Below are 13,511 nucleotides of genomic sequence, written 5' to 3' on the forward strand. Positions count from 1 at the left end.
TTTAATGTCAACCCCGAATTTTATGCAATTTGACCCTCAATTGACTATTAAACTTTCAATTTTCTTCAATTTCACCCATGATTTCAATCAATTGAGTCCCCATAGCTCAATGCCTTTTATAAAATGGTCATTGACTATGAATTTCTTCAATTTAGCCTTTAATTAACCCGAAAACTTTGATTTTCTTTCAATTTTACCTGTGATTTCAATCAATTGACTTGATAAAAATTAAATTTGGTCTCTTAAATTTCAATTTTCTTAATTAAACCCAAGTTGGGCTTCCAAACTTAATTTTTCACCAATTAAACCCATTAATAAAATTAATTTAACTCATTTAATGTATAATTAAGTCCTTGCACCTAATTAAATCCTTGAATTGGACCCATATTAATTCTTAAACATAATTAAACTTTAATTTGACCCATGATTAAATGAAATTGGCCTATTAAAATACTAATTATACCACTAGACTTAATTTTTATGCAGATTCGTCCAATAATAATTTAATTTGACCTTGAATCTACATTGTCTCTTTAGTTTTGGGTATAATAGGGTACAATTATGCTTCATATTTCATCCAAAATTATAGTTTGATTTTTTCTTGCTTTTGCCAAAATGCCAGTCTTCTTGCAATTATTATTGATTTTTTATTTTTTTTTAATTTGGAAAGAAAAAAAAGATGAATTTGCGGAATAACCCATAAATAGGTTATGAAAATTTGATGAATTTATTTTTTCTTTCTAGGATATATATAACAGCCGATTGATGGAGAAATACAGGGACAATCCTTCAACCCATCCGAATCTCGATACTGAATTGTGGTTGGAGGCAGGATTTTCCGGTGGATCTAATAGGAATCGAATGTACCGACTCTCTAACACTATGACAAAGAACTTACAAATGGCATGTAGTGTTTTAACCGTTGGATGATTGCAATGATTTTGAGCACTCAAACTCCAGAGTTCGCGATAATATTAGACCAACAAGTACATACTTAGACAACCCATCTTAATGAAAAACGTGAACGACTCACTGTTGATTATGAAAAACTTTGTCGATTGGTAATGGAGATAAGATCATAGATGGGTGATGTACACCCTCTAATTGGCCCCACGGTCCTGGCAACGACCAGTCTCCTTCTCTAGCGCTGCCTCTATTTTAGATTTATTGTATTTGAAAGTACAAATGTTTGGATTGGTAATAAATATTTGATTTTTATATTATTTCAATTTATTTGAATTATTTTTATACTTCTGTTCAACATTTTTTTTAAAAATATTTTTAAAATATTATTGACGAGATTACCGACGAAACAACTTTGTCGGTATATTTCAAAAAGAGTTAAAAAAGAATTACTACAAATACCACTATTACTGTTAACTCACCAATAAAATCACAGATGATATTATGTTGGTGATATGTTATATTTACCGATGGATATACTGACGAACAAATAAAAACATGAATATCATGCACGATGAGCTGAAATTCTCGGACTTAGTTTATCACTATCTTTGAGTCAACCATATTGACATCCAAAAACGGTTCTACTATGAACTTCTTCATACTAGCATCTTTAGCCTTATACTTTTTATCGAAGACTTCTCAAAGTTTCTTTGCATTATTGGTGAACTATACACACTTTCTCTCCAATATATTAAAGAAGTGGTTTTTTGCACACAAAATCATTATGTTTCCCATCATCCATAGCTGGAACTTTAGTGGGATCATATTCATCATTTGATAGCTTTGGTGTTTTTTCAGTCAAGAATTTTATCAAGTTCAAGGTGGTCAAATAGAACAATATTTTTTGCTGCCACCTTTTAAATTTCAATCCATTAAACTTTTTATATTTATCAACATGCATCATAAAAAGTGATGGTGGGATCGTACTACCAAAATAGTACTTGCCGAAGCAACAAAGGTTAGAACAACCTTTTCTTGAGTTGAAATCATGATAAAATCTATATAAAAAAAGTAATAGCCAAATATATTTCTACATAAATATTTTTGGCTTCTCAACAAGCAAAAAAAGTAATATAATAAAACAACTTAATAAACAAAAGTATTGAAACCATGCAAGATAATATTAATCATTTTTGTTTATTTTAGTTTAATAAGATTTTAACATACATCATATCATAAAAACTTATTTTAATAATTAAACAAAAAGCATGAATATACCATTTAAGATAAAAAATATATATATATCATGTAGAAACTAAATAAAAACCAATCATTTAAAAACTTTGGTTTAAAGGGTTATTAGACATGCATCTATTCATACAAAGTGATTTAAATAAAAATAGAAAACTTGATAAACGATAACAATTTAAAATTTCTAGCAACCTTCTAAAAGACATAAAACAAGATATATAAACTCAACAAATACTAGTCAAGAACAAAGGCTTAGAATTGTTGTTTAGGAAATATGTCAGTGAGCATAGATATATAGTTTATCATTGCAAGATTATTAAATAAGCATGCAATTTTGTATATCATGGCAAACTCATCAACAAGTCATAATATCATATAAAGACTCTCACATTTATACTATGCATATATCCAAATTAGCTTAAGATATTGAAATACAATCCTAACATGCATAATATTGTATTATATTAAATTAAACTAAAGTAAGGTACTTATCGAAGAACTTTAAAAAATGATCAAGTTTGTTGTTGTCAAGGACTAATTCTTTGTTTTTAAAATTTTATTGTTGCCCACATGGTGCAAAAGGATGTTTGCAATAAGTCTTTAAGGATCCTAACAATACCACATTGTTTAGATGCATTTCTAAACAAAGTCTATGAACTAAAGATAATATAGCGCAAGTGTCTTTTGACAAAGACGAACCTAAGTTCTAAAGTTGGGAGAAAAATCAAAGCTTAAAAAATAGCTAAAAAGGGAGAAAACACTGAAAATATAAGTTTGTAAAATCTTGAAAACAATGTAGAAAACTCTACATTTACCCTCTTTTTATAGTGAATTTTGTAACCAAAACAAATAAAAAATCAAATCTAGTAATTACCATAATTAATTCCCACCATTGCAAGCTTTGATTACCTGTTATTAAACCATAATTAAACCTAAACATTATGGTTTCAAAATTTAATATTTTTGAGTTGAAAAAACTGATTAGGTTTAACGAAATTCTTCTCGAAGAAAACTAATCATATTCAAAGGCTAAACAGAATAGAACAATAAGTTTGCAAAAAATAATTCTTTATAGGCTAAAAATTATTTTATAATAAATCCAAATCTAATATAAAAATATGATAGCAAAAAACAAATTCTAACCCAAACTAATGACCTAAAACCCGATGCCTGGGCTCAGCCCCATACCCGATGCCTGGGCTCAGCCCCATGCCCGAGTCAAGCATGCTTATAGGTTATACCTTTACCACTTTACTTAGGTTTATTTATGAACCTTTAACTTTCCACTAAATAAACCACAATATATCCTTGTATTGTTTTTAAGTAGGATATAGGGTTTTGAGTTTCACAATAAACATGCCAACTAAAGGTTTTTTAGATCAACTTCTCATTCACACACAATTTGTTTTAATCATGTTAATATTCTATGTTAAAATCATCTATGTATGAGAATAATTTTTAACAAAATTTTAACCTCAAAAGTTAGTGAAGCCCACTTTAAATTTGATTTTAAATATGTATATTTAACCTAGGTTTATTAAATTAATACCAACAAAAAATGCCTAATTACAACATCTAAGTTGTTTTGTTTGAATCAAATGTTAAAGACATTTTTTTACAACAAGTTAGTTTTCTATTATTATTGTTAAGATGCATACTCAAGCTTAGTTCATTTAGATGTTTTTGAAACTTTTTTTTATTGGTAGCATATCAGAATCGTTGTTGGCTATGTAATCTTAGGCCTTAGTTCTTAATCAATTGGATGTAAATTGGGGGTGATGTAGTCGGGCTTGTGATCATAAGTGATTTTAAACAATCAGGTGTGAGTTTACCACAACTAGATAAGGATCTACCTAGATAGATTACATGGATGACATAACAGATATATTTATAGACTAGTAGAACATGTTTAGACCCAAGAGGAGGTTTGGTAGCACTAGACTAGAATAACAGCGCAAAAGGATCATAACTTTTGATTTGACTGTTGAGTTATGCTTAAATTTTGACAGAAGTTTTTGAAAGTCGTTTTCACTATAGTAGCCACTGCGTCGCTATGCGGACTATCGAATCTTTAGATATGAAAACTTTCGCCAAGGCATCTGGTTTTGGTAGTTTTGTGATTTTACTTGTTTTTTTTTATTACATGCTATTTTTGGATTTTATACTTCTTTCCTTTGTAATTACAAGTTTTTTGTTTTGTTTCCTAGTTGAGGTAAGGTTTTTGGCCTATTTAAATCTTTGTAAACCTCTTAAAAAGGCCAATTTGATTATTATTATTTTAAGAGAATAAATCTATGAATTTAGGGCTCACATATGCAACCCCTTTCACCTATGAAAAGTTATATGTTTTTTGTTTAATTGTTATCTTCAGCTTTCATCTGTATCAATTGGTATTAAAGCACAACAATCCTAAGTTTATTGCGAGTTGTGTGCTATAATCTTGTGGAAGAGAATTTGTTTGCTGCTGTGTGCGTTAATAAACCAGGTAGAAAAAAGTCATGAAGCAGAGCATGGCTAAGAAGGGGATGAGAAGCCTCCACTTTAAGAGAGGAATGTCTAAAAACTCATCATCGAAGACATGCAAAGGAAAATCAAAGAATTAACATGTAGCGTGGAGGATAGGAAACTACAAGATCAAGGGCAATATGATTAGGACGAGAAGAGTGATTATAGGTCCCTGGCTAGTACTGGAAATCAAAAGCAGATTTACAGGAGACAAACTTTTAAGTAAGAAGAGAACAAGTCTTGGGATTTTGGATTTCATATCAAAATTCCTGAGTTTTTAAGGGCTTAATGATTTGAAGAATTGATAAATTGGTTGAATGGGATTGAAATAATTTTTTTAATACAAGGATGTGCCTGAACAAATACGAGAGAAGTTGATTGCAATCAAATTAAAGGGCATGACATCTTCTTGGTAGGAGTATTTTAAGAAGAAAATGGAGAGATGAGGAAAAGCTAGAATAATGATGGGGACAAGATGAAGAAAAAGATGCGAGAGTACTTTCTTCTTTTTAGCTACTCTCATACTTTATACTAGAGGCTCCATATGATGAAACAAGGAGGCAAATCTATCAATGAATATACTAATGAGTTTTATTAGCCAATTTCAAGGAATGATCTGGCAGAAACAAAGGAGTAGCTGGTGGCACGACACTTATGGGTCTGTAACAATTTATTCAGTATGTATTATGTCTTCAGGCATTATGGATAGTGTTAGAGGTGTATCAGAGGGCATTAACAGTGAAGAAACAACAAGCTGTGAAGATTGTTAGTTGAAATTTCTAGTTAAATAGAATAACAAAGAACGTAGTAGTGATCCAAGACAGACCACCAACCAAAGTAGGCCAAACCAATAAAATCAATGGGTAACAGGTCAACATTCTGACTTTAGACTTCACTATTTTAGATGTGGTGAGTTAGGACACCGAATTAGCAAGTGTAGCAAACTAAAGAGTCGTCTAGGAAAGACTCTGCTAGTAGAGGAAGAGCCCATGAATTTTACTAACAATAAGAACAATTCAAACAATGATAGCGGTGTTCTGCATAGAGATGGTGGTATAACCCTTGTGATTAGAAGGAATTTTTTAGCACTTAAGGGTGAGTAGAGGCGTAACAATATCTTTCACTCTACATACACCAACAAAGACAAAGTCTATAGTTTGATCATAGACAGTGGGAGTTGCGAGAATGTGGTCTCTAATGAGGTAGTAAGGAAACTTTAGTTAGTAACTAAAAATCACCTTAATCCCTATAAGATGACATGGTTGTATAGAGATGTCACGGTAATTATGGATAAATGTTGCCTTATTTCTTTTTTTATGGGTAAAAAATACTTTGATAGTTCTTGGTGTGATGTGGTATCAATGAATACTTATCACATTATGTTAGGGAGGTGATGACAGTTTGATAGGAGTGTGGTTTATGATGGCAGGAAGAACATTTATACCTTTAGGATTAAAGGAAAGCGTATAGTTTTGGCATCTATGAGGGAGAAGATGGAGATAAAGGCTATTGGTGGGAAGAATTTGCTTTCTTTATCACAGTTTATGAAGGAAATAAGAAGTGAGGGAGTGTGTTTGCCTTAATTCCTAGGAGTAAAATTATGGAGGAGGAGGAAGAGGATGATAATTCCAAAAAGGCACGAGGTGTGTTGGTAGAATTTTCAAATTTAATGCTAGATGTGTTGCCCTAAGGTTTACCTTTTATTAGAGAGATATAACACCAGATTGATGTAATGTCAGATTCTAGCCTACCAAATAAAGAAACTTATAGATTGAGCCTTAAAGAAGCCATAAAGTACAAAGACAAGTTGAGGAGTTGCTAGAGAAAAGGTATATCTAGGTAAGTATGAGTCCTTGTGTCATGCCAAACCTTTTAGTCCCAAAAAATGATAGGTCATGATGTATGTGTGCAGACAACTAGGCCATCAATCAGATCATAGTAAAATATAGGTATCGCATATCACATATAGATAACATGTTAAACTAGTTGGCAGGGTCTAAGGTATTCTCCAAGATTGATCTCAAGAATGAGTATCATCAGATCATAATCAGAATCAGACTAGGGGATGAATGGAAGACAACTTTCAAAACTCATGTATTAAGGTCATTTATGGGTAGATTTGTCATCATCTATTTCGATGACATTCTCATTTATAGTCCTACTCTAGAGTCTCATTTAGAGCACTTATGATTTGTTTTCAATACTTTGAGGAAGGATCAATTGTATGTCAACCAAAAGAAGTGTAATTTTTTCACTAATACTATTTTGCTTTTTGCTTTGTTGTATCTGTTGATAGTTTTCAAGTTGATCAAAGTATGATTTATACGATTGTTTAGTGGCCAACACCAAAAAGCATCCACGAGGTTTGGAGTTTTCATAGCCTTGCATCTTTTTATAGAAGATTCACCCATTACAGAGTGCCTAAAACGATGTACTTTTTAGTGGATATATTGGGCTGAAACTAGTTTTCAATTATTGAAGCAGAAGATGACTAAAGCTCTAGTTTTGTCATTACAAGACTTTGAGAAGCTATTTGGAGTAAATTGTGATGCTTTTTGGGCAGGCATTAGAGGAGTTCTTAGCCAGGATAGGTGCCCCATTTCCTTTTTTAGTGAGAAACTGTCCAACTCGAAAAGAACTATTCCACTTATGATTTTGGCGTTTTACACTATTGTTCAGACTCTAAGGAATTGGAGGCACTACCTCATGTAGAAGGAGATTATTCTAATTACCAATTATAAAGATCTGAAGTACATAAATTGATAATATAAGCTGAGTCGTTAACATATGAAGTGGGTGTTATTTTTACAGGAGTTCACTTTTTTATTAAGACACCAATCGGGCAGCCTAAACAAAGTGGCTAATGTTTTTCATTGGCGGGTAACCTTGCTCAGTACTATATACTCCCATATGCTGGAATTTGATACTTTCTATGAGTTGTATTCAAATGATTCCTCATTTAGTCAGATTTATACTATGTTATAAGAGCAAGGTAATCGTTATAACTTTATGCTTTTAAATGGTTATCCTTTTTGTGGTTTGCAACTTTGTGTTACAATTTGTTTTTTACAAGAGCATATCATTCATGAATTGCATTGTGAGGGGCATTTTGGAAGGGATAAGATATTGGTTTTAGCATCCACAGATTATTATTGGCCTAAGTTACCAGGTCAGGTTTTCAACTTTGTCAAGAGGTGTGCTATTTGTTAGAGGTCCAAAGGGACCTTATTGAATGCTGAGTTGTACTCCTCGTTACCAGTTCCGGATGCTCTATGGCTAAAAATGAGCATGAATTTTGTATTAGGCTTACCTCGTACCTAATAGGCCATTGACTCTATTTTTATTGGCCCATTTTGTAGCCTTCTAAAAGACCATGAATGCATTTCGGGTAGCCCAACTTTACTTTAATGAGTTGGTTTGTTTGCATGGAATTCCTAGGTCCATCACTTTGGATAAGGATGGCAAGTGCATAATAGGTCTCAGAATCAAACCACCCAAATGAATCCCTTTTAGATTGTCTATAGATAGAATCCATCTGGAGTACTAGAGCTAATTTATATTCCTGGCATCAGACGATTAAGCATCCAAGCTATTGATATGGTAGATTACTTGCATGACATTCATGAGCAGGTCAAGCAGATAATTAACGACAACAAGGCCAAGTATAAGGCCCTGGTTTATACTCATTATAGGAGAGTGGTGTTTGAGGTTGGTGATTTAGTATAGGTAGTCCTTACATATGACATGTTTCTAGTGGGTGAGTATAAGAAGTTGAAGGAAAGGAAGATAGGTCCTTGTGAGGTGTTTAAGAAGATAAATGATAATGCTTACAAGATTTGTCTTCCTCATCATTTGAAGACTTCTGATGTCTTCAATGTCTAACATTTGACTTTTTATTTGAAGGAGGAAATGAACTCGAGGACGAGTTCTATCCAACCCAAGGAGAATGATGTAATCGATCCTATAATAACGGGTGATTTTAAGTAGTCAAGTATGGGTCTGCTATAACTAGAAGATGATTTACCCCAGACAGATTATCTGGATGGCCGAGTAGATGCACTTATAGACAAGTGAGACGGGTCTAGGCCTAAAAGGAGGTCTAGTTCCACCAAACCAAAATAATATTTCAAAAGGGCCATACCTTTTGATCCGACTATTGGATTGCGCTCAAATTGTTACAAGAGTTTCTGGAGGTTGTTTTCCCTATAGTAGCAATTATATCGCTAAATGGACTGTCAGATCTTTAGATATCAAAAATCTCGTCGAGACCCCTGGTTTTGATATTTTTTGTTATTTTCCTTGTTATTTTTTTATTTTATGCTTCTATCCTTTGTAATTTTAGATTTATGTTTTGTTTTCTAGTTGATGTAGGGTTTCTGGTCTGTTTAAGGATTTGTAAATCTTCTAAGATAGAAGGCTTGATTATTATTATATAAAGAGAATAAACTTATGAATATAGAGCTCACATTTGCAGCTCTTTTTGTTCAAAAAAATAATTAATATTTTTTATTTAATTATTGTTTTTAATTTATGCTTGCGTTAGAGAACCTGTTTCATTTTTGCCCCTCACGTCTCCCCTGTATATGAAAATTATTGTATGTTAAATGTTAAATATATTGCTTTGCTTTGTTTTATGCGCTATCTTTATTTTCTCCTTCTTTATTGTTTTTATTTACTTTGATTTTGATTATGCCTATAAGAAATTCGTAAGATAAGTTATCTATATCTTCACAGACAAAGGTTTAAAGACCTTTTTCTTTGAGAAAGGTAAAAATTTTTAGCAATAGCATCCAACCCTAGCTACCTTTACACACAATGGCCAATCGAGTGGCTTGAAAAGGCGTGTAGCACTAGATGCCCAATTCAATCATTTATTTTCTCTCTTTTCCTACCAGCAAACGGATACGGTATAAGTAACCAAACCCAATCATACTTCAAGGATATACTATAACAGCCACTGTGATATTGCGGTATAGAATATTGGTTTACATGAATCTGGTCCATGAAATAATTTTTTCTATAAATTCCATGTCCTTGCCTATTAATTCTTGCTTGTTACCTGTTTTAAGAATTATTCGAGTGCCTTTGCACTTCTTTTGCCAGCCCACTTCTAATTCCAAGGTTAGAGATCGAGGGAGGTTTTTATTTATTTCCTTTTGAAAAGACAAACTCGATCAGAATGCCAAGAAGATTTGTTTGGCCAAAACAAGACTTAGTTGGTGCTCATCAAGAGCTCACGGAGCCAGTCGTGGACCTTGAGGGTTTCTTTAGAGGTGACGAGGAGGCAATAAAGCAGGCTTCTGATATCATTAAGGCTGCTTGCTTGCAACATGGTTTTTTCCAAGTGATCAATCATGGAGTTGATCTCAATCTCATTAGTCTCGCCCATGATCACATGCATAATTTCTTTAAGCTTCCAACTTGCGATAAACTAAGGGTTCGGAGGATGCCAGGTAGCATTTGGGGGTATTCTAGTGGACATGCTGATCGGTATTTGTCTAAATTGCCATGGAAAGAGACGTTATCTTTTGGCTACAATGAAAACTGTCCGAATCCTATCGGGATAGACTTTTTCAAGTCTACCTTAGGGAAGGATTTTGAACAAACAGGGTAAGATCGATACAGAATATATATAATTTTAAACTGCTTCTCACACATGCATTAGCTAGCACTAAAATAATTATATATATGATTCTTTCCCTTTTGTAGCTTGGTCTATCTAAAATATTGTGAGGCTATGAAGGGTTTGTCCCTCTCCATAATGGAACTATTGGCAATCAGCTTGGGAGTTGATCGAGGGTATTACAAAAGTTTTTTTGAAGATGGTTGCTCTATAATGAGATGTAACTTCTACCCTCCTTGTCAAGAGCCAGGTCTTATTCTAGGCACTGGACCTCATCGTGATCCCACATCGCTAACCATACTTCACCAAGATCAAGTCGGAGGTCTAGAAGTTTTTTCAGACAACGTATGGCAGACGGTTCGTCCCCGTCAAAGTGCCCTTGTTATTAACATTGGCGATACCTTTATGGTAGGTATTTAAAAAACTGCTATAATTAATATGCATGTGTTCTTTTCGTTTCTTGTCTAACCTTTTCTTTTCCAATAATTTTCTTGTCTAATTGGCAATGCTCATGTTAAACGACACACACTCGTGGCATGCTTCTATATTAACATTGGCGATACCTTTATGGTAGGTATTAAAAAACATATACCACGTGTGTATGGTAAACGTCATGTGTGGATTATATGCATAGAAAAAGTAATATCATGCTTGGATCCTTTATATCATAGGAATTACTTGATTTATTTTAATAAATTATAGCAATTAACTGTGAAAAAGGAACAACAGTCGTGCGTGTAATTCCTGTAGGTTCCTCCTGCTTTTGCTGATTTTGTTTGATTCGCAGGCCTTATCGAATGGGACCTACAAGAGCTGCCTGCACAGGGCTGTGGTCAACAAGTACGAGGAGAGGAGATCGTTGGCATTCTTTCTTTGCCCAAAAGAAGACAAGGTGGTGAGACCACCACTGGATCTTGTGTGCAATCAAGGGAGAAGGATGTACCCAGACTTTACATGGTCGGATTTGCTCCATTTCACACAGAAGTACTACAGAGCTGATGATGCTACCCTTCAGAACTTCACCAAATGGATCATTTCTCCAAAATCAGCAAGCCTCTAATGCTCTTATCATGGGATCTTTACTCACGTCAAGTACATATATACATGTCCGATGTTCGTGCCTAGATGTCAATTAAGGTTTCCATAGGCCTTGATTGTCAAAATCATGAAGATATATATGTGCTTTTCTTTTCTGTGTGGTTGTGCTCTGTATCGCTGCTCTTCTTATTTTGTTATGTTTTGCACCCTTTTCTTCTGTAACGTTATCTGTCTTTCCTTCTTTCATTCTCTTGTGTTTAGGAAAGCACTTAGATCGATTCTTTTTGGTCATATCGTTTGTTCATAAGTAAAGCATTTTTTTAGTTGTTAACTAGCCAAAATGTATCGTTCCAATAAGAAAAACAATACTCCAATCGATATGGAACTGACAGCATTGATTTGAAGTATTATAAAATTATAGAAGCAATCCAAAAAAAAATTTAATATTTAAACAAAGAAGTTAACATAAATTAAAAAATAAAAGAGTAGGTATATATTAAAAAATAAATAAAAATTTTTAAAAAAGAGAGGCAAAGTGTCTTGGGGCCTAACAAGCTAAGTCTGCACACTTAACCTATAAAAAAAAAGATCCGGAACGGGCATAAATGTTTTTTAAGAGCATACAATGCATCATCTGCTTTATTGTTTTATATATATATATATATATATATATATATATATATATATATATATATATATATATATATTACAAGTTGTTTGACACACTACTAGAACATTAACAAATATAAATACAAATACAGACAAAAATATTTTTGTCTGTAGATTGTGGTGAATTTTACTGAAGGTATAGTCCTACAGTAAACACCAACAAGATACTTTTGTTCGTGTTTACTGAGGTGATTACAATGAGAAAAGAAGGAATTAAAAAAGCTAAAAGTTACAATGACGTGTCATTTACATAGATGAAATTACTAACGAAATAAACTCGTCGGTAAAATCCGTTCATAAATTCATAATTAATATTTAAGTTATGACTTAGTGAGCAACCTCTCCTCTCTCCTTCCCCCATTTGTTCTTCTTCGTCTATTTTCTTTGCAAAAAAAATAGCAAACCCGCTCCCCTTATTTTATCACAAATCAACCTCCCATCACCATACATCCGATCACTCCAACACTCAGTCTATCAGCATCACTGTTCTAATTCATTTCTTTTAACGATTCCCCACATCAAGTAAGTAAAATTACCTTTTTTTTTTGTTTGAACTCAATTTTAAAATGTTAATTTTTATTGCATATTTTTATAGTATATGTAGTTTGTTTGTTTATACCTTTTTTCCAATAGAAATTTGTTGTATGAATGTATGATTTGTACATGTTAGGGTTTATTTGAGATGTTGAAAAATTGTATTTGCTTTTAATTTGAAGAAATTGATTTTGATTTTGTGACTTAGGTGTTTTGTTATGAAATAAATAATGACTTATTTAATTGATACATTTTACATTTTGTCAATTTTGTTCTTGAGTTGAAAATTTAGGTAAATGTATAGAAATTTAAATTTATATAGATGATTGATAATGATTTAAGAGTACTATTAAAATATATTTAATAAGTTTGGGTTAAGCCAATATTAGCTAATTTTTTTAGTTTACATAATTAATTAATACATGTTGTCATCAAAATTCTATATAGGTTTGATATAAGTAATGAATGATTGTTCATGGATGTATCAAGATTCACCTGAAGGGTTGTGTATGAGGGATTATTATAATGAAATTGAGGGTTTTATTAATTATGCACTATCTAATTTAAGAAATATTAGTGGAGATGATATTAAATGTTCATGTAAGTGATGTAAAAATAAAGGTTTCTTGATCCTGATGTTGTAACGATATATCTTTTTCAAAAAGGGTTCATAAAGAAATATTTGTGTTGGTTTGTACATAGAGAACCATATGTTCCTTTCAAGGCCATGGTAGAAAAGATGGTTGGGACAACTTCTAATTCTAGCAACGTACATGATGTTGTAGATGACAATAGTAACCTGTATAGGAATATGATTATAGATGCATTGAGAATGAATCAGGGTTATGCAAGTGAATGTTTCATAAAAAATGAAGAACCAAATGCAGACTCGGCCACGTTTTTTAATCTTCTGAAAGATTTCAGAGAACCATTATAGGATATGTGTGCACAAACATAGTAAATTATCAGTTGTTGCACATGTGTT

The 13,511-nt window shown here is 32.6% G+C and overlaps 1 protein-coding gene across 1 annotated transcript; it reads left to right on the forward strand.

Annotated features, from left to right (window-relative positions):
- The first annotated feature begins 9,627 nt into the window (after positions 1 to 9,627).
- Positions 9,628 to 11,654, forward strand: LOC7460983 (gibberellin 20 oxidase 2). The gene is made up of 3 exons (XM_002306626.3): positions 9,628 to 10,272; positions 10,372 to 10,693; positions 11,073 to 11,654. Exons 1-3 carry the CDS (start codon positions 9,842 to 9,844, stop codon positions 11,343 to 11,345), a joined length of 1,026 nt encoding a protein of 341 aa, XP_002306662.2. The 5' UTR covers positions 9,628 to 9,841; the 3' UTR covers positions 11,346 to 11,654.
- Positions 11,655 to 13,511: the final 1,857 nt, after the last annotated feature.

The sequence above is a fragment of the Populus trichocarpa genome, chromosome 5 (genome assembly GCF_000002775.5).
Source record: "Populus trichocarpa isolate Nisqually-1 chromosome 5, P.trichocarpa_v4.1, whole genome shotgun sequence".
In the NCBI taxonomy this organism is placed as follows: Eukaryota; Viridiplantae; Streptophyta; class Magnoliopsida; order Malpighiales; family Salicaceae; genus Populus; species Populus trichocarpa.